Source organism: Rhipicephalus sanguineus, chromosome 5 (genome assembly GCF_013339695.2).
Source record: "Rhipicephalus sanguineus isolate Rsan-2018 chromosome 5, BIME_Rsan_1.4, whole genome shotgun sequence".
Classification (NCBI taxonomy): Eukaryota; Metazoa; Arthropoda; class Arachnida; order Ixodida; family Ixodidae; genus Rhipicephalus; species Rhipicephalus sanguineus.
This window is the reverse complement of record NC_051180.1, coordinates 123,600,263-123,616,569: the sequence shown is the minus strand read 5'-3', so window position 1 is coordinate 123,616,569 and position 16,307 is coordinate 123,600,263. Positions and strand designations below refer to the sequence as shown.

Genomic DNA, 16,307 nt, shown 5'->3' with positions numbered 1-16,307 from the left:
AAAAAAAGGATACGCGTCGTTGCTGCGACTGTAACTTTCGGCGCGTTTCCAATAGAAGTCTAATTTCGTTTAACACACCACGAGGTTTTGGCTTTAGCCCTAGCCTCACTCATAGCATCCCTCTATATAAAAAAAATAGCGCTCCGACGCTCGCATGGCTGTCGCACCGCGTTCCCCGCTCACCCTGTGAGAATTAACTGCCAGGCTAGAGGGAAGACACGACGCGCGTAGCGTTTTACTTCGCGTTTCACAACGCTTTGGAGGAGTGCATATCGACACGTATCACTGTTTATTATGTGCTTGTTAATGCCATGTTTGCGCGGGATTCACCATATGCGGTGTCCACGTATGTGTTAAGAACTTCAGCTACCGCAAGCGTTAAATCATGAGAGCATTTTAGTTTGACGTTTTTACGGTCCGCTCCGCTCCGAGTTGGCCCGCTTAGCTGTAGCGGAACGGCGGTCGACTTTTAGATGCGAAGTATCTTAAGGCGGAGCTCAATCCGGTGGTGGTGGTGGTGGTGGTGGTGCTGGTGTGCGGCGTGACCACCCTTACTGCGCATGCGCATACCCTCTCCACACACCTCCTCTCCACTCACCCTCTCCCCTTCCGCTCTCCACTTTCCCTCTCCCCTCCCTCCCCTCTACACATTCCCTCTCCCCTTTCTCTCTCCACTTTCCCTCTCCCATACCCCTCTCCCCTCCCCCTTTGCACTCTTCCACTGAAACGCGGGCTATACATGCCGAAATTCTCTCCTGCGCAACGCCGCGATGAGCTCGAGCGCATGCGCGTCCCCTCCCCTTCTCCCTCCTCTCCTACGCTGCCCCCTCTCGCCCGCCTGTCGACCGCGTTCCCCGCTCGCCCTGTGAGAATTAACGGCCGGGCTAGATGGAAGATACGACGCGCGTAGCGTCCCTCTTCGCGTTCCACGACGCGAGGTCGGTAGCATGCCCAACGAACGCCAACGAAACGCGATCATGCAAGTGCTCCGGCTTCGCATCGCCTCATGGTCCCCTTTAGCGGGAGATGGTGTAATTTTTTTGGTTTTAGTTATCCGTTCTCCGCTGCCGAGCGGATCTTTCGCAGTTGCAACGCCCTCTGGCCAAATTCAGCCTCGTTAAAAATGAAAAACAGTTTTGTCACTTTTACAAAGTAACACAAGTATGTATTACTCACTTGTTGACGCAGTATTCACACGTGCGCATGCGTTACCGGCCCATTTCAGGGAAAAAAATAAAGCGTCGACTTCAAGATAGTCACGTACAGTCAGCGCTGTAGCATACCAGATCCACTGCAATCCGTTTGGACGCCAACACGACAGCGATGCTTTTGTCATCTGTGCCGTCTTGTCTAGTTCGCGTCACTTTCCTTAATTCGGCGACTCGAAGTAAGCACAAATGTTCGTCTAATCTCAAGCGCTTTCGCGGCTTCCGCTGCGCAGACGAACGTGAAGCGGCCGTGCACGTGGGAAGCACGTTGAGCACTGGAGGCAGCCATCTTAGAATATGCGGGAAGTCGACGCACGCGTCAGGGAGGGCGCGCACATCGACGCCCCTCGCTAGCGGGAACGGCAGCGACGGTCCGCGCTCCGCTTAGGCTCCCAATAAGCGGAGCGTGGGCCTCGCTCCGCTAGCCCGCTTACGGCTAAGCGGAGGACGCATGCGCACTCGCGTCCCCGCTCCGCTTAGCTGCTGAGCGGAGCGTAAAAACGCCAAACTAAAATGCTCTATGATCATGGGCCTTAGTCGTCGGCACGGAGATGTGCCACTAGGCGTCAACGTGAGTGCGTCCACATCAGGCGGTGCTATATCTGCCAAAGAACAATAGACATTATACAAGCTCTGGTATACCAATGCACTATAATCAATCAACTACTTCTTTGAGGACACGTTTCACTTTCGCGTTGAACCGATTCCTATGACAGAGGGATCAACCATCTTTCTTTCTTTCTTTCTTTCTTTCTTTCTTTCTTTCTTTCTTTCTTTCTTTCTTTCTTTCTTTCTTTCTTTCTTTCTTTCTTTCTTTCTTTCTTTCTTTCTTTCTTTCTTTCTTTCTTTCTTTCTTTCTTTCTATTTCTCTATTGCTTTCTCGCTCTACCTTTTTCTCTTTCTCTCTTTTTCTCTCTCCCTTTCTTTCTCTTTATGTCTTGATCTCTGTTTTTTCTATCTTTTTTTTTGTGTCTGTTTCGTATCTCTCTGCCGATTTGTTTATCTTTTTGAACCCGCGGCGTACGCCTTCAGGAAATACTCCGCCGCCACCACTGTTATGTTCAGAGGAACGTGGATGGCTGTAATAGCCAGCGTTACTGCTTTGCTTGTTGGAAGCTTTAACGGTCCTAACGTTAACGCTCCTTTTTACAGCCGCCCTTAGACGAATGATGAGAAGCACTTGCAATGCGTGACTCTCGAGCGAATGCTGGTGAAATGTGTCGATAGGCTTAATTTTGCGCCGACTTTATCGAGAGGGAAGTAATAATTGGTAATCAATACGGACAAAATATCTCCACAATTTGTTAAGGAGGAATGGTTAATCCTTGCCTTCTGGGGCCGAGAAAGAACTCTTTATATGGGAAATCTTCCAGGGCCCGATAACACACACAGGGATTCCACTCCTGCGCCAACTGCGCCAAAGTGCGCCAAATTGTATTTACTGCGCCATCCTGATAATATCGACGAAATTTGCGCCAAACTGCGCCAAAGTCTCGGGCTTGGGGGCGTCTATCACCGGCAATCGCACCGCCGGCGCGTCAGAACATGTGCAGCTCGATCTTGGGGCTGCCAATGAAGTCGCAATCATGGACCAAGAATTATTCCGCTGAATAAATAGCGCTCGCGCGTGCGTTCCGAGTAAGCCACGATGCCATGCACGGTGCCGACGCAGCTTCTGTTCTGCAAGTCGGCTCGACAGCAAAACGTGCTCTCCGCAGAGGCTCGTGACGTCTAGGCCTATCGGTAGCGAGAAAGTGCGACGGCGATTCATCGGCGGACGTCGTCTGTTCCAGAAACGCTGCTGATAGCTCGTTTCAAGCGTCGCACGGCACGTAAGGAAAGCAATGTTCAGTAATAACTACATGCGTGCCGCTAAAATGCCTGTCACTTCTGTTTCCGGACATGGCGGAATGAAATCTGGGAACGCTCGCAGTAGATATATCGGAGAATATCGAATTTTAATTGCTTAGCGTTTATGGAAGAGCACGCGAACGGTTGAAACGCGTTGACACTTTTCCTCAGATATACTTTATCCGTGGATCTTCATCCAGAACAGCTTTTTCGTAATTCTTTCCGCCAGCACGTCCGAGTTTGTAATCACTCTGCGGTAAATATCCCCTAAAAGGCCCTGCCCTTTCGAGCTCACGTGCTAGGGTTCCAATTCGAATTTTCGCTTGCTTTTTTAAAAATTTCATCTCATTAGTAAAATCATATCTCCTGGTCGGAGCAGCCGCAAATGCGCAGCTGTCAGTAGAGAGCCCGTCGCTGACGGCTCACAGTGAAGCGGCTACGCCATGTTACACGTCCGCCCTTTCGGGGTCAATAGCTAACGGTTAAAAAAACTCATTTTCGCTTAAGAACGAAGCAATGAATGCGATACCAAAAAATTGTATTGTTAAACGAAGTAAGGCTAGCAGCTAACTCTTTTGGATCCGATCTCGCGTAACTCAACAAAACGCTGGTTTAAGGGAATATGGCCGCTCCAGGAACCGAAGCGTTTTCTTGCTCTGAGTTCTCTAAACGCGAAGTAAGCGTTGAGAGCACAGCAAGTTTACGAGCCGTCTCCTGATGCCTCGAGATAGCGAGCGCGCAAGCGACTGCGCCCTTCGAACGATGCCCCCCTCCCCCTTCCGCTCCTCTGGCGTCCCGCCATGCTCCTTACGAAAGACGGGCGGGGCGTTTCCTCTCTGTTTGATGAGCAATCGACGGCAGGCCCGCACGCGGGAAGATGTTATCTCATGCGCTGTCCGTGCGACGGAGACTGACGGCCGGCTAGTTTAATCTCCGCTTCAGTCGCGTTCGTCGCCAGCGCTCGTGAGCTTTTACCCGCGGCTAGAATGCGCGTGGTGATGTTATTAATTTGGACTTTATACGGAAAATTACGGCAACGGCGACGGCAAAAATCCGCCGAGAGTGTCCATATAATTGCTATCGCAATAAAAAATTTTAAAAAGTTGAGGAGCCATTTCACTCTTGAAGTGGATGATAAGCGAAGCTGTTTCGCGCATGGCACACAGGTGACATGGTGGAGGACAGTTTGGTATGTAGGGCCAGGCTGTTAACGTTCAATACGCAATATTAATGCGAAAGCCTTAGATGCTTTATCAAACACGAAAATTGACCGTCGGCGGCGTCAGTCGATTGATGCTAAAAATAATCATCATGTGATGGCGTCATCATTGCGTTATAGATCGTCAAAACTTGTGACGTCATCATGGCGTAATATATCGTCATGTCACGTGATGACGCCATCACATGACATCGTCACTTTACACTGCTTCCGTGATCGGTGCGCTGATCATGGAGCTAGCGCAAAACCAGCTGAGATGCAGAAAGCTTGCAGAGAGAGAGGGGGAGGATCAGCCCATCGATCAAGAAGAAAAAGAACCTGGCTTTCGCCTTGGCGTTGTCTTAGGGGAATGCATCAGGGACAGTGTGGCTCTTTGGCATTGAGGCACTGCTGTACATCACGGCGTTTGTCTACCATGTCTGCTGATAACCACATAGGTGTATTTAGAGTGTTATTTCGTAAAGTGCAATTATCTTGATCCGATATTTTGTTTATTTGCTAGTGTCGAAAATAATCGCCGAAGAGGTTAATCCAGAACACTCATCTGCATGAGCCCTTATTTTTTCATTAGCGAGTGAAATATGGAGTTTTCCTGAGCATAGGCGTGCGCATGGTTCCCCATCAGGGGGGGGCGAAGGTTCATCGCAGCACCCCCCCCCCCCCCAACCCTACTAAGTCAATGTATGGGGCAGATTTGGTGCCCCCCTCTTAGGTGACTAGAAGGGTCAATGTACGGGGCAGATTTCGCGCCCCCCCCTCTTAGGTGATTAGGGGGAGGGGCGCCCCCCCTGCCCCCCCCCCCCCCCCCCCTGTGCGCACGCCTATGCTTCTGAGATGATTTTTTCCATGAGATTTGCAATGAATCGAAATATTTCTAGCCTTCATAAGAGCCCCATAATAATACTCAGGCGCTTGAATGTTAATGCATTCTAAAAAGACAGGGCGTGCAAACACGGACACAAGAAAGAAGTCAGGACACCACAAACGCCGATGGTGTTTGTGGTGTCCTGACTTCTTTCTTGTGTCCGTGTTTGCGCGCCCTGTCTTTTTAGAATGAATACTTACCAACTAGCTCAGCTCTGTTATCCAAATGTTAATGCAAAATTATCTGCTCCAAAGTGCTCCAAGATGAACACTTTGCTGCTCCAAAGTGCTCCAAAACGGAAATTTTACTGCTCCAAAGTGCTCCAAGATGAAAATTTTGCTGCTCCAAAGTGCTCCAAAACGGAAATTTTGCTGCTCCAAAAATTGCTCCAAATCAGAAGTCCTCGGTAGCATCACTGCACACACACACACACACACACACACACACACACACACACACACACACACACACACACACACACACACACACACACACACACACACACACACACACACACACACACACACACACACACACACACACACACACACACACACACACACACAACACACACACACACACACACACACACACACACACACACACACACACACACACACACACACACACACACACACACACACACACACACACACACAACACACACACACACACACACACACACGATTGCAAGAAAGGATTTGCTACTGCTTCTAGATCGATTTTTGTCGAGTCTATAACCGATATTAGGACTAAGGAAGAGAAGAAGACATAAAAAAGCGACAAAAGCGTTAAGCGAATGCAACAAGAAAACCCGCAGAATGAGTAAACGAGCGGGGTGGATTATTGGTGCGTGAGCCGACTGGAAACCTTAAAGACGAATCGATATAACACCGCTCCATTTTAGAGCGGGAACTAATTACGCGGAACGCTGGCTTCTTTCCCATAACCGTGGAGGCAATATTCAGGCAAGAAGTAGAGAGAGAGAGAGAAAAGGGAAGCATATAGAGCAAAAAATGTACACAACGAACGATGAGTGCAAAGAAAATCACCTCCGCAAGCCATGGGTGTCATTATTCACTTTCTTATTGTTTTTGTTTCGCGACATTTTGCTTTTATTTTGTCCTCTCGTCGTCACATTCCGCTGCACTCTCGCAGGATGATCTCAGTACGTGCAGTCCACTGGAAACCATCTAGTATGTGTTGCTTATTCTTGTTTGCTCTTTCGCTATAAATGTACTGATGTTTTCTGTTATGCCCTGGTGGGATGTAGTTTGTAGAATAATAGATCACCGGCCTTGCTCCTGATCAGCTGCTTCATCAGCAGCCACTGTGGCTGTTTGTGCAGCTATTCACTCTTTCCCTGTGCTCTCCTCATCGCATTTTCTCTCTCTCTCTCTTCTACCGTGGATGGGTTTTAGAAAACGCCGGTGTTTGGAAAACGCGGCAATCCATTATCGAACATTGAAGTTCAAGAAGCCGGGATGGTGAGCAGGAAATTAACCTAGTTGCTTCGAAAGAGCAGAATAGAGAAACGACGAGGAAGCTTATATGGTGAGGGGGATGTCTGGCAGCTTCATCTCGTCGCTTCCGAAGAAAATAAAAATAATGAGGACTGACACGTGGGTGGTTGCATACGAGGGTTGATGACGTCACAGATTCCCCTGCAATCTGATTGAGCAGCGGCGCGCGTCGCCGCGTGAGAGGTGACAGGTGCCATCCATCTTCATTTGCCGGCGGCTTTGTTTACGCGTCGGTTATCTTTTGCCCGCTCGGGCCGAGACACGTGCGATGCCAGGCGCGCCGAGCGCTTATAACCGGTTCGGCGATCGTTGATTGCCGATTACCGTCCGTTAATCTTTCCCCCGCCGTTCAGCATTCGAACGTGTACACGTGTACAGGATTTGAACGATCGGAGAGCCGCGCACTGTGTACGATGCAGTGGAGGCAGACAGTGCGGTGTATAGGAAGCGCCGCTGGGATATACGCTGCCGTCTAGTTGTGTAGTTGTTTCTGGGGAGCAAGAGAGAGAGAGAGAGAGAGAGGGAGCTTTGATGCTCGCGTTACTAGATTGATCGCCGAAATGTAAAAGTGGGAAATTACAAATAAAGAAGCATGACAGTTTTTTTTTATTGATGCCCAGGACGCATTCAAGAAAGGAAATGAGTCCCTCTTGGTAAATTTTGATGATCGCATTAAAGCATTTTTAAGGCGAAAGCCTAAGATGCCTCATCAAACGCGAAAATTGACCGTTGGCGTCGGCGTCCCGCGAGGGCGCCCCGCACCGTCGGGGACGACTGATGCAAAAAAAATCATCATCACGTGATGTCGTCATCATGACGTCACAGATCACGAAAATGTGTGACGTCATAATGACGTCAAGTGGAGTAGCGTCACATGATGACGGCATCCCATGGCAACGTACCTTCGTCAGAGGTGGGCGACCACGGAGGCAGTGCAAAACCACGTTAGGTGCAGATAGCTTTCGGAGGGTGGCGTGTCAGGATCAACACATCGTGTGAGCAGAAAAATAAGACGGCTTCCGCCTTCGAGTCGTCTTAGGTGAGTGCACAAGGGACCCTGTGAGTTTTTATTTTCATCTTCCTGTTCGCGTTGGTAGCGTTGCACGGCGGCCCATGCCGTGTGAGACAGCAGACGCTGCAGCACTGCGTGGGTCACACCCACGGAGTATAACATACAGGAGCGCCGACTCCACCAACGGGCAACGTATGCCGGCTAGGGACAAACCGTGTAACGCGGACGCAAGGGTGTAGCTGCCTCCTCTCCGGCTTTCCTACTTTTCTCGAACGCCATTCGTTATCATCCTCTCACTCCCCCTTCAAACACATCGCCTCTCCACACCCAATCCCGCAAGCTCCTTTCCTTTCCCCTTCTCACGAGGCTCCTCCGATAACCCTGGTTACGCGACCTGTTTTAGCGAAGCCCGGACGACACCGGCGAAGGGTCCGCAAAGAGAGCTTCGCTTTAATAGCTGTTTTGTTTACTTTTGAACTGTGTGACAGTTCAGTGAGTGTTCTGCGTTGGACTTTACAGCTAGGAAGGTATGAAGAACGTGAGAGTGAAACTTCACAACTTTAGCTCAGGTCCTATTTTCAGACTAATATGGTAGTAACACAAATCTGAGGAGCACACTCATATTTAAGCAATGTATAGGACCACGGAAAGAAGCCACAGTAAATGTAACAACCCTGATCTACAGGGTGTTTTTCTTTTTAGACAATACAGATTTTTAAAATAAACATTCTATGACAGTCAGACAGCATTCGTTTTCGCACTTGAAATTTGTGTCGACGTGGAAATAGTTTTCCGTAGCTAAAATGACATTGACGTGACTAAGGAACAAAAAACTCGTTAATTAACTTTTTAATTATTGGCTTGAGGGCGCTTGTTTGTAACATAAAGTTGTAGTGCGTTCTAATTTATGGCATGCCCATTTTTTAGAAATCGCATAAGTTGCGCCTAATTAGAGATATTCATAATCGCATTTTAAGGCCGATACCGAAACTGACCGCGCCCGGCGCGCACGAAGCGCCACCGCTCTGTTACGTCGTACCGTAACTACTCGCGACAAGGAGGTGACGAAATTTAAATCAAGGCACGCCGAAGCAGAATCTCTTCAGCAAAATCGGAAAACATTCTCAAATACACAAGTAAACAGCTTATTGTTTGCGTGCGATGTGTGGTGCGTGTCTGTTTCTTTCTTAACTACAAACAGCCGCGAAAAACTATTTCGCCTGTATGCAAGAAGAAGCGACGCAACGATTGCCCATGAGTTTTACGCTTCGAAGGGAAAGGAAAAGGTTGATATTGCGTTTTTATTTCTTCCTTTCTTTTTTGCGCGCAACTAGAAAGAAACAGATAAGCATCAAACATCACATGAAAAGGTAAGGCGATCGGCTGGCGCACCTGACATGACTAATGATAACTGAGATGATAATTGGGGCAAGGACCTTTGTCAAGCTGCTAGATAGCAGCTTTTTGTTCTTGTCCTCGTGTTCGTTTCTTCCTGTAATGAATGCCAAATAAAATTGATTGATTGACTTGCCGCTTTTCTTGAAAAGATACGACCGGAAGGTGCCTTCATTCAAATTTCGTCACTTCCTTGTCACGCGCAGTTCCGGACTGACGTAACACAGTAGTCGCGTTTTTTACGCGCCGGGCGCGGTCAGTTTCGGCATTGGCCGGAAATTCGATGACGAATATCTGTAATTACGTGCCATATTCGTGATTTTTAAAAAAAAAAGTTGGTATGTCATAAATTGGCACGCTCTACAACTTTGTAATATAAACGCCCTTCCTCAAGTCAATAATTGAAAAGTTAATTAACAAGAGTTTGTTAATTAGTCGCATCAGTGTCATTTTAACAGCGGCAAAGTATTTCCGCCTCGACGTGGAGTTCATGTGCGGAAACGACAGGAGCCTTACTGTCATAGGATTTTTATTAAAAATTTGTATTGTCTTAAAAAAAACACCCTGCATTTTGTTACGAAGTGTCACTGCCAGAGGAAACAGAGAGAAGGGAGAAAAGAGGCAGAGGACGACGACGCTGCTCCTGCGATCACCACGCTCTTTGTAGCTCGGTGCTCAATAAATACCCCATAAACCTCTTCGGTGCGCGTAACGATATGAACAGCGCGAGGGACACAGCCTTCTTATCGTTGTTTTCCCTGTCTTGTTGGAAAATTAGGTCTTATGGCAGCCTCCGTCCTGAATATTGATCTTTCCCGCGTATATCCGATAAGCGCTATGTATTTGACATAAAAAAGTACTTATAGCACGCATCTGTGGTAGAATCAAGCAGTGGCCATCATGCCTCTTGTTTGCTTTCTTTCTCAGCTACAACTTGTAATATAGTGGTGCTTTCCATCATAAGCTATAGGAGACAAGACAATGAAATGAAGGCACATGGAAGCTGAAATAAATTCATGACCAATTTCAATTCAGCGGTCTTTATTCAGGTAAGTTGATCGGTAAATCCGCCGTAGCTGGCGCAGCAAATGCGTTCATTTCTAACCGTGTGCGCCGGAACTGCACTCACTCGTAGGTGGATGACTACAACGCCGATCAACACTTTTTGCGCAAAATTTTCTCAGACAGCGGACGAAACAGAGACGTCCGCTGTCTGAGAAAATTTTGCGCAAAAAGTGTTGATCATCAAGTACCAACTAGCTCGAACCCACACCTTTTTAAGATACAACGGTGAGAGAAGGCAGAAATGACTGCTTATATAAAAGGAGGCATTGTCAGGATAAATACTGATTGTAATACGGCTCCGATTGGACCAATGCGTTCATCATAGTACTAGTGGGGAATTGCATAGTAAAACTCTATCAATTATTACCATAGGCGTGCGCAGGGTTCCCGTTCAGGGGGGAGGGGGAAGGCGAGCGAAAGTTCATCGCAGCGCCCCCCCTCCCTATTAAGTCAATTTATGGGGCAGATTTTGCGACCCCCCCCCCCCCTCTCAGGTGACCGGGGGGGGGGGGGTGGCCGCCCCCCTAGTCACCAACAAAGCACTCACTCAGTACAGTTGGAGTGAGTGCTTTGTTGCAGTGAGACACGCCAGCGGGCAGCGGGACGCGTTCGCGCGTTGACGGTTCATGCTACGAGCTCTGCCTCTCGCGTTCCTGAGGCACTGTGTGGTAGTGTATGCATGAGCAGAAGGGCAGCTTACCCAATTACTGGAGAGCGCACACCTTGCCGCTTCTCTCCTCAAATGACAACGCTTTCCATGAGCCTATCGAGTACTAGCGTTTATTATGTGCATGTGCACAACGGGATTCACCATACGTTGTGTCCGGTTTCATGTTAACTACTTAGGCTACCACAAAGGTTTAATCTTGACCATTTACATTAGTCGTTGCGATGGAGATGTTCCACCAGACCTCAACTTAGGTGCCTCCACATCAAATGGTGCTATAGCCACCAGAGACCAGCAGACTTTGTGCAAGCTCTCATTTATCAACGTACAGTGAAAATTGAAGTACTTTTGCAAAGACGCGTTTCACTATCGTGTTATAGCGATTCCTATGACGGAGGGATCAACCATATTTTTTTCTTTGAGCTTCCGGAGCCCCTCAGCCAGAAATGCTTGCGTTGCTTGCATCGCCCCAAGCACAGGTCATCTCTGGTAATTGCAGCGAAGCCCACCGCTACGTTTGAAACCTTCATACCACTGGGGAAGTGTTCAGCGACGTTGAAAAAAGCATAACTCCGGCAAGATTACGAAAAGCAGAAGTAAGAAAGTTCATGCAGTGTCAGCGCAATATTTTCGTATTGGTTAGACGTGCGTTCTTTTTTTAATGGAGCAAACCATAGGGCATGTACGGCACGTAATTTTTTTGTTACAGACTGCTGTGGTGGAACATAAGATCTGTTCGAAATGATTGCAGGCGAGGTGATTCGATATCCGAGCCGACAGTGTATACACAGTCTTGAAACGGAACTCGCAATGAGCTGTCGTCCCGATCCTCGCTTTAGGGAATTAGATGTGAGTGCAACTTTGCTGGCACGGCGTAGACGGCTCTCCGGTCCATATTGACTCAGAGGAAACGAGCTTCGCATTTGCCGCTCATTGTCACTTTGTTATCTACAACACCAAGCAATGGAAGTTTATTTATGTGTGATCCTGCGGCTCTCTCTCTTTTTCTGTAGAGGTAAAACCAACCACGTCACGTCCAACAGCGACGACAGGAATTCTCGAAAGAGCCCACCGCTGCTCGATATCTGTAGAGCCAAAGTGGGCATTGATGGAGGAGCGCGTTTCGCTGTGGCGAGTGCAGCCGAGCCTTCTAGCCTGTATATGGAAGCATACTTTGTCTTTAGTTTCCCTTGTTTTCGCAGTGCTCTTTCTGCGGGGTTTCATGACGCGGCTGGTAATGGCCTTACCAAGATAAGGACCTAATGATTTATCTACGGTCTAGGGAAACGAGATGGCGATGGCGTTAGTGCACGAAACAAACGTCAAAAACGCGAAGCGAACCGAGACGGCGATGTCTGTCTGTATTCGTGCCTCGAGCTTCGCCAGCTAAAAGCAATAAGAATTTCTGTGCACGGAAAAAGAAATTGCCCAACTTTAGCGAGAGACCCTGGATTGGCTGGAAAAGAGCGTTTAAACACCGTTCGCTGAGTCGACAGAGGGCCAGCGTGCAAGTGGTTGCGACGCAGCCCTGAGAAATAACGAGCGTTGAAGAATAACCTCCTCTAGTTTTAACTGTAACTGAGGTAATGCTTTCCGATGCCCACGACGCCTACGAAGCCCACGAATCTAAAACAAGAGAAGGCGACGGGATGGAAGAAGCACCCGAGAAAACGTTATATACGAAACGTGAGGCCAGCGGAGACGGCAGAATGGCGTTAGAGGATGCGAGAAACACAATGAACCGAGGACCGCCATTTTGTATCACCCGGCCGACACGGGATTAGAAGCCACGGCATGTAATCGCTACTCTGTCATGTGTCACGGACGGTGCCCGCCTAAGGCTTATCTCGCCGGCGTTCTCTTGTGGGCGCTAACGCTGGTCGTGAGGTTTAAAGCATCGTCAAGGGACGCCATGGCCCGGCGTGTTTCCGAATGCTAGGCGTTGGCGTAACCATTTCTACCTCGCCCGGATTTGTCTTCCTTTCTTTTTTTCTTCTTTTTTTTTTGACTCGCGCAATTCTCCGGTGTGAATGTTCCACTCGGTTTTCCGGTACCTGCGTATGTATCTTCGAGGTCGTATTTGCTCGTCTCGCATGTGCTGTTTTTTTTTGTCTTAGTCGTGTCGTATAGTCATCGCTGTCCTCGATGTAAGCGCAAGCACTGCTTGTACCGACGAAAAATCATGAGATGAAAAAGCGCTCTCTTAAACTCATTTCAAAATTTTAACAGCACATAGAACGATTAGGAAGGGACGAGACAACAGAGGTAAAGAGCGCAGCGCTCTTTACCTCTGTTGTCTCGTCCCTTCCTAATCGTTCTATGCGTTGTTAACATTTTGAAATGAATCACACAAACTTGCCCAAGCGTCAACCTTTGCAAGCTCTTAAACTCGGCTCGGACAATCATGTGAAAATAATTTATTAAAATGATTGCTTGAGATGCTAGAATGATTATGCCTGGCACCGGGATAGCATTAAATAAGCACTCACATTTACAGCTAAAAGGCTACGCATCTGGGGCGTTCATTGCGAATCTCAGTACTGAACACCGATCTTCCCGTTATATAATTTATAAACGAATGCAAAAAACAACCTTCCTCCCCCCAGTCTGCGCTCCCGATGACTCTTACCTAAAACACATGCAGTACCCATAATTTATTGTGCTGAACCATGCGAAACGCAAGGATTGAAATAAAGAAAACAAAAATGTAAGAAAAAAAATAATGTGGTGTAGTCTACTCTCGTACCCTCAGACGTAGTATATAGGCCGAAACTAGGGCCTTGCTGCACGTGCATCAATGCAAAGTGTGTAGTTATGCAGTGAATTTGGTAAAACCCTGAAGGAGATCCTTGCTGCTGAAAAAAAAAGAGAACAACATACCGATAGGCGAGCTTATTAAGGCCTTATATGTCTCATCAGTCAAAACTTTTTCGAGATTTCGCGAGAGCTGACGACACTTTGCGAGACGATTGGTAAAAAAAGAAAAAAAATGTAAGTATTAATGTTCGGCCCAAAGTCACGTGATAATCAAGTGAATGCATGCGTACCGGCAGCGTACCAAAAGTCACGTTTGGCTTCAATGTCAAAAGACGTCACGTCACGACATGGTCACTTGGCCAAAGGTGAGCCGATCCAGGCGGCAGTGCAAAACCACGTTAGTGGCAGAAAACTTTCGAGAGGGGGGAGGGGGGGTAGGATAAATACAATCGACCGAAAAAAAAAAGGTGGCTCACGCCTTCCTGTCTCTTCGGTGAATACATACGGGGTCGTGTGACTTTTGGAAGCGCATAGCTCCTCGAATAATGTTGACTTCTGTGGTCAGGTACGACGTAATAATAATAAAAAAGAAGAGACAAACGGCTAAGTGCGCGTACTCCGAAAGAATTAATAAATTTTATTTAAAACTGCAATTTCAATCGACAGCGTGGCTCTTTGGTAGAACAGCTGCTTGCCATGCAGGTAGCTTACTTGAACCGGAGGTTTTTTTATTATTTATTTTATTTGCCTCTTTCTCGATTATTTGGTCACGGACAAGATGATCATTTTTCGCTCCCTGCCAACGACACCGATGCCGACGCCGACACCATAATTTCGCTCTCGCGTTAAAAACGGGGAAGTCTGTTGTCATAAATTATTCATGAAATGCAATGAACACGCTATCGGAAAACAAGAAGCTGGAGTCTTCCGTGTTCCCAGTTCCAGTTTGGTGGTGCTAGTGAATAATTATACGTTGAAGAAAAAAGTCACAGTTTCGCCTCAAGGGCGAAGCAATGAACGCGATAGCAACAAATTGGAATGCCACAAGAAGAACGGCAAGCAGCCTAAAATTGCTGCACGCTGCTCAAGCACAAAGGACGCACGAAAAGAAAACACGCAAGGCGAGTGCCGACTAGCAACTGTCACAGCTCGACACTTGCAGCGGGCTACTCAAACACAAGGAAGGACGCACGAAAAGAACGCGAAGGTACACCCAGGACGAACGCGAACTGTCACAGTTGTTATTTCAACTAGCTCCGACTTTGGCTCTTTTAGCTCGCAGCTCACTCCTTTCGCAAACGCGGCAGCTGCAGCGAGCAAAGCGACCTTTCTGAGGTCTATAGTTTCAACGCAAACTTTGCGGTGAAAGCACAAGACGTAGAAAACTCCCCCTAAAGAGATAAGCGCGCGAGCACCGTCGACCACATACGCCCTGTATGTCAAAGTACAAGTCGGAGGCGCACATCCCAACTCCGGCGAAACACCAGAGAGATTTAGAATTGGGGACCCAAGAAATTTGCGAGCCGCCAGGACGCATGCGCAGAGCGCGAGCCGCTCTCAGACTCTTACGCTCGCCTTGTCCCAAGACCCTGCAGCGCCTTCCTTTGGGCGGCGAACAAAACCGCAGAGCGCGCGACATCAAGAGAAGAAAAAAAAGTCACAGTTTCGCCACAAGGACGAAGCAATTGATGAATGCGATAGAAAGTAATTGGAATGTCACACGAAGAACGAGAAGAAGCTCGATACTTGCAGCGCCTGTCACAGTTGTTACGCCTTTGTGCTTGAGCAACGCGCTGCAAGTGTCGACAATGAAGAATCAGATGCTCTTAGATATTTCTTTTAGAAAATAAAGACGGCGCTTGGCAGTGGCACGTGAGGCCACAGCTCTCGTTTCATGCGGGGGTTGAATCTGGTTACTATAATAAAAATTCATTTGTGCCTAGTTGGTACATATTCCTGAGGCTAAAATTAAAGCGCAAGCGCACTTGTTTGTCCTTCTTACTTACTTCTTTACTGCGTTGTTCCTGCACCCATCTGAATAAGATTTCATGTCTTCGCGTACCTAATACACTATCATCCTTGTTACACGTTTTGATTTAGAGCTATTGTATTGTGTGCATGTGCGTAAGGTTACCTTGAGCTTATATATGCTTTGGTGTATGACAGAATAAGGTACTTGTTAGTCAGCACTTGTGTTGTACGTTTCTTTTCTTCGTGGGTGTCTTTAGCATTTGCGCTGTAATTCTAGCCTCAGGATTTTGGTCACGGTGTAAGCTATATATACTACTATTCTGGTTCAGCCATCTCGTTTCTTCCCTCCTGTGGCATAAGCCAACAAAAGCCAAAGCGTTCCCACTAGCTCGCGCCACCACGAGCCACAAATAGAGTGTACTAGTACACTCTACCACGGGACGGTCTTCTTCCCTGGCGCGGGGCTACAACCCCAAAATGGAAAACTAGCGTGGGTCGCCAGCGATGCGACGCAAGCGCCGCGCGGGCAACGATGCAGCGTGGCCCGCGTCTCTCGTAATTTTAATTTCGCCACGTGTGGCGTCCCGTGCATTTCACCCAACGCCGCGCGCGTTTGTATTTTACCGTTAATATCCTGGAAAACGACTGACGCACGGCGTGCGCATGGCGCAGTTGTCTAAAGGCCCTAACACACGTACGCGTTGCCGCGCGTCAACGCGTGACTTTTTGACGCGCTGCAACGCGTACGTGTGTTCGGGCCTTAAGGCAGCGCGC

At 48.1% G+C, this 16,307-nt stretch overlaps 1 protein-coding gene across 1 annotated transcript in view; it reads right to left on the bottom strand.

The window, feature by feature from the left end:
- The window catches only part of LOC119394947 (Down syndrome cell adhesion molecule-like protein Dscam2), a 168,577-nt gene that overhangs the window by 76,529 nt on the left and 75,741 nt on the right, over window positions 1-16,307 (bottom strand). The window contains exon 12 of the mRNA XM_049416027.1: window positions 584-593. Within this exon, the coding sequence (XP_049271984.1) occupies window positions 584-593 (10 nt within the window). The remainder of the gene's footprint in view (window positions 1-583; window positions 594-16,307) is intronic.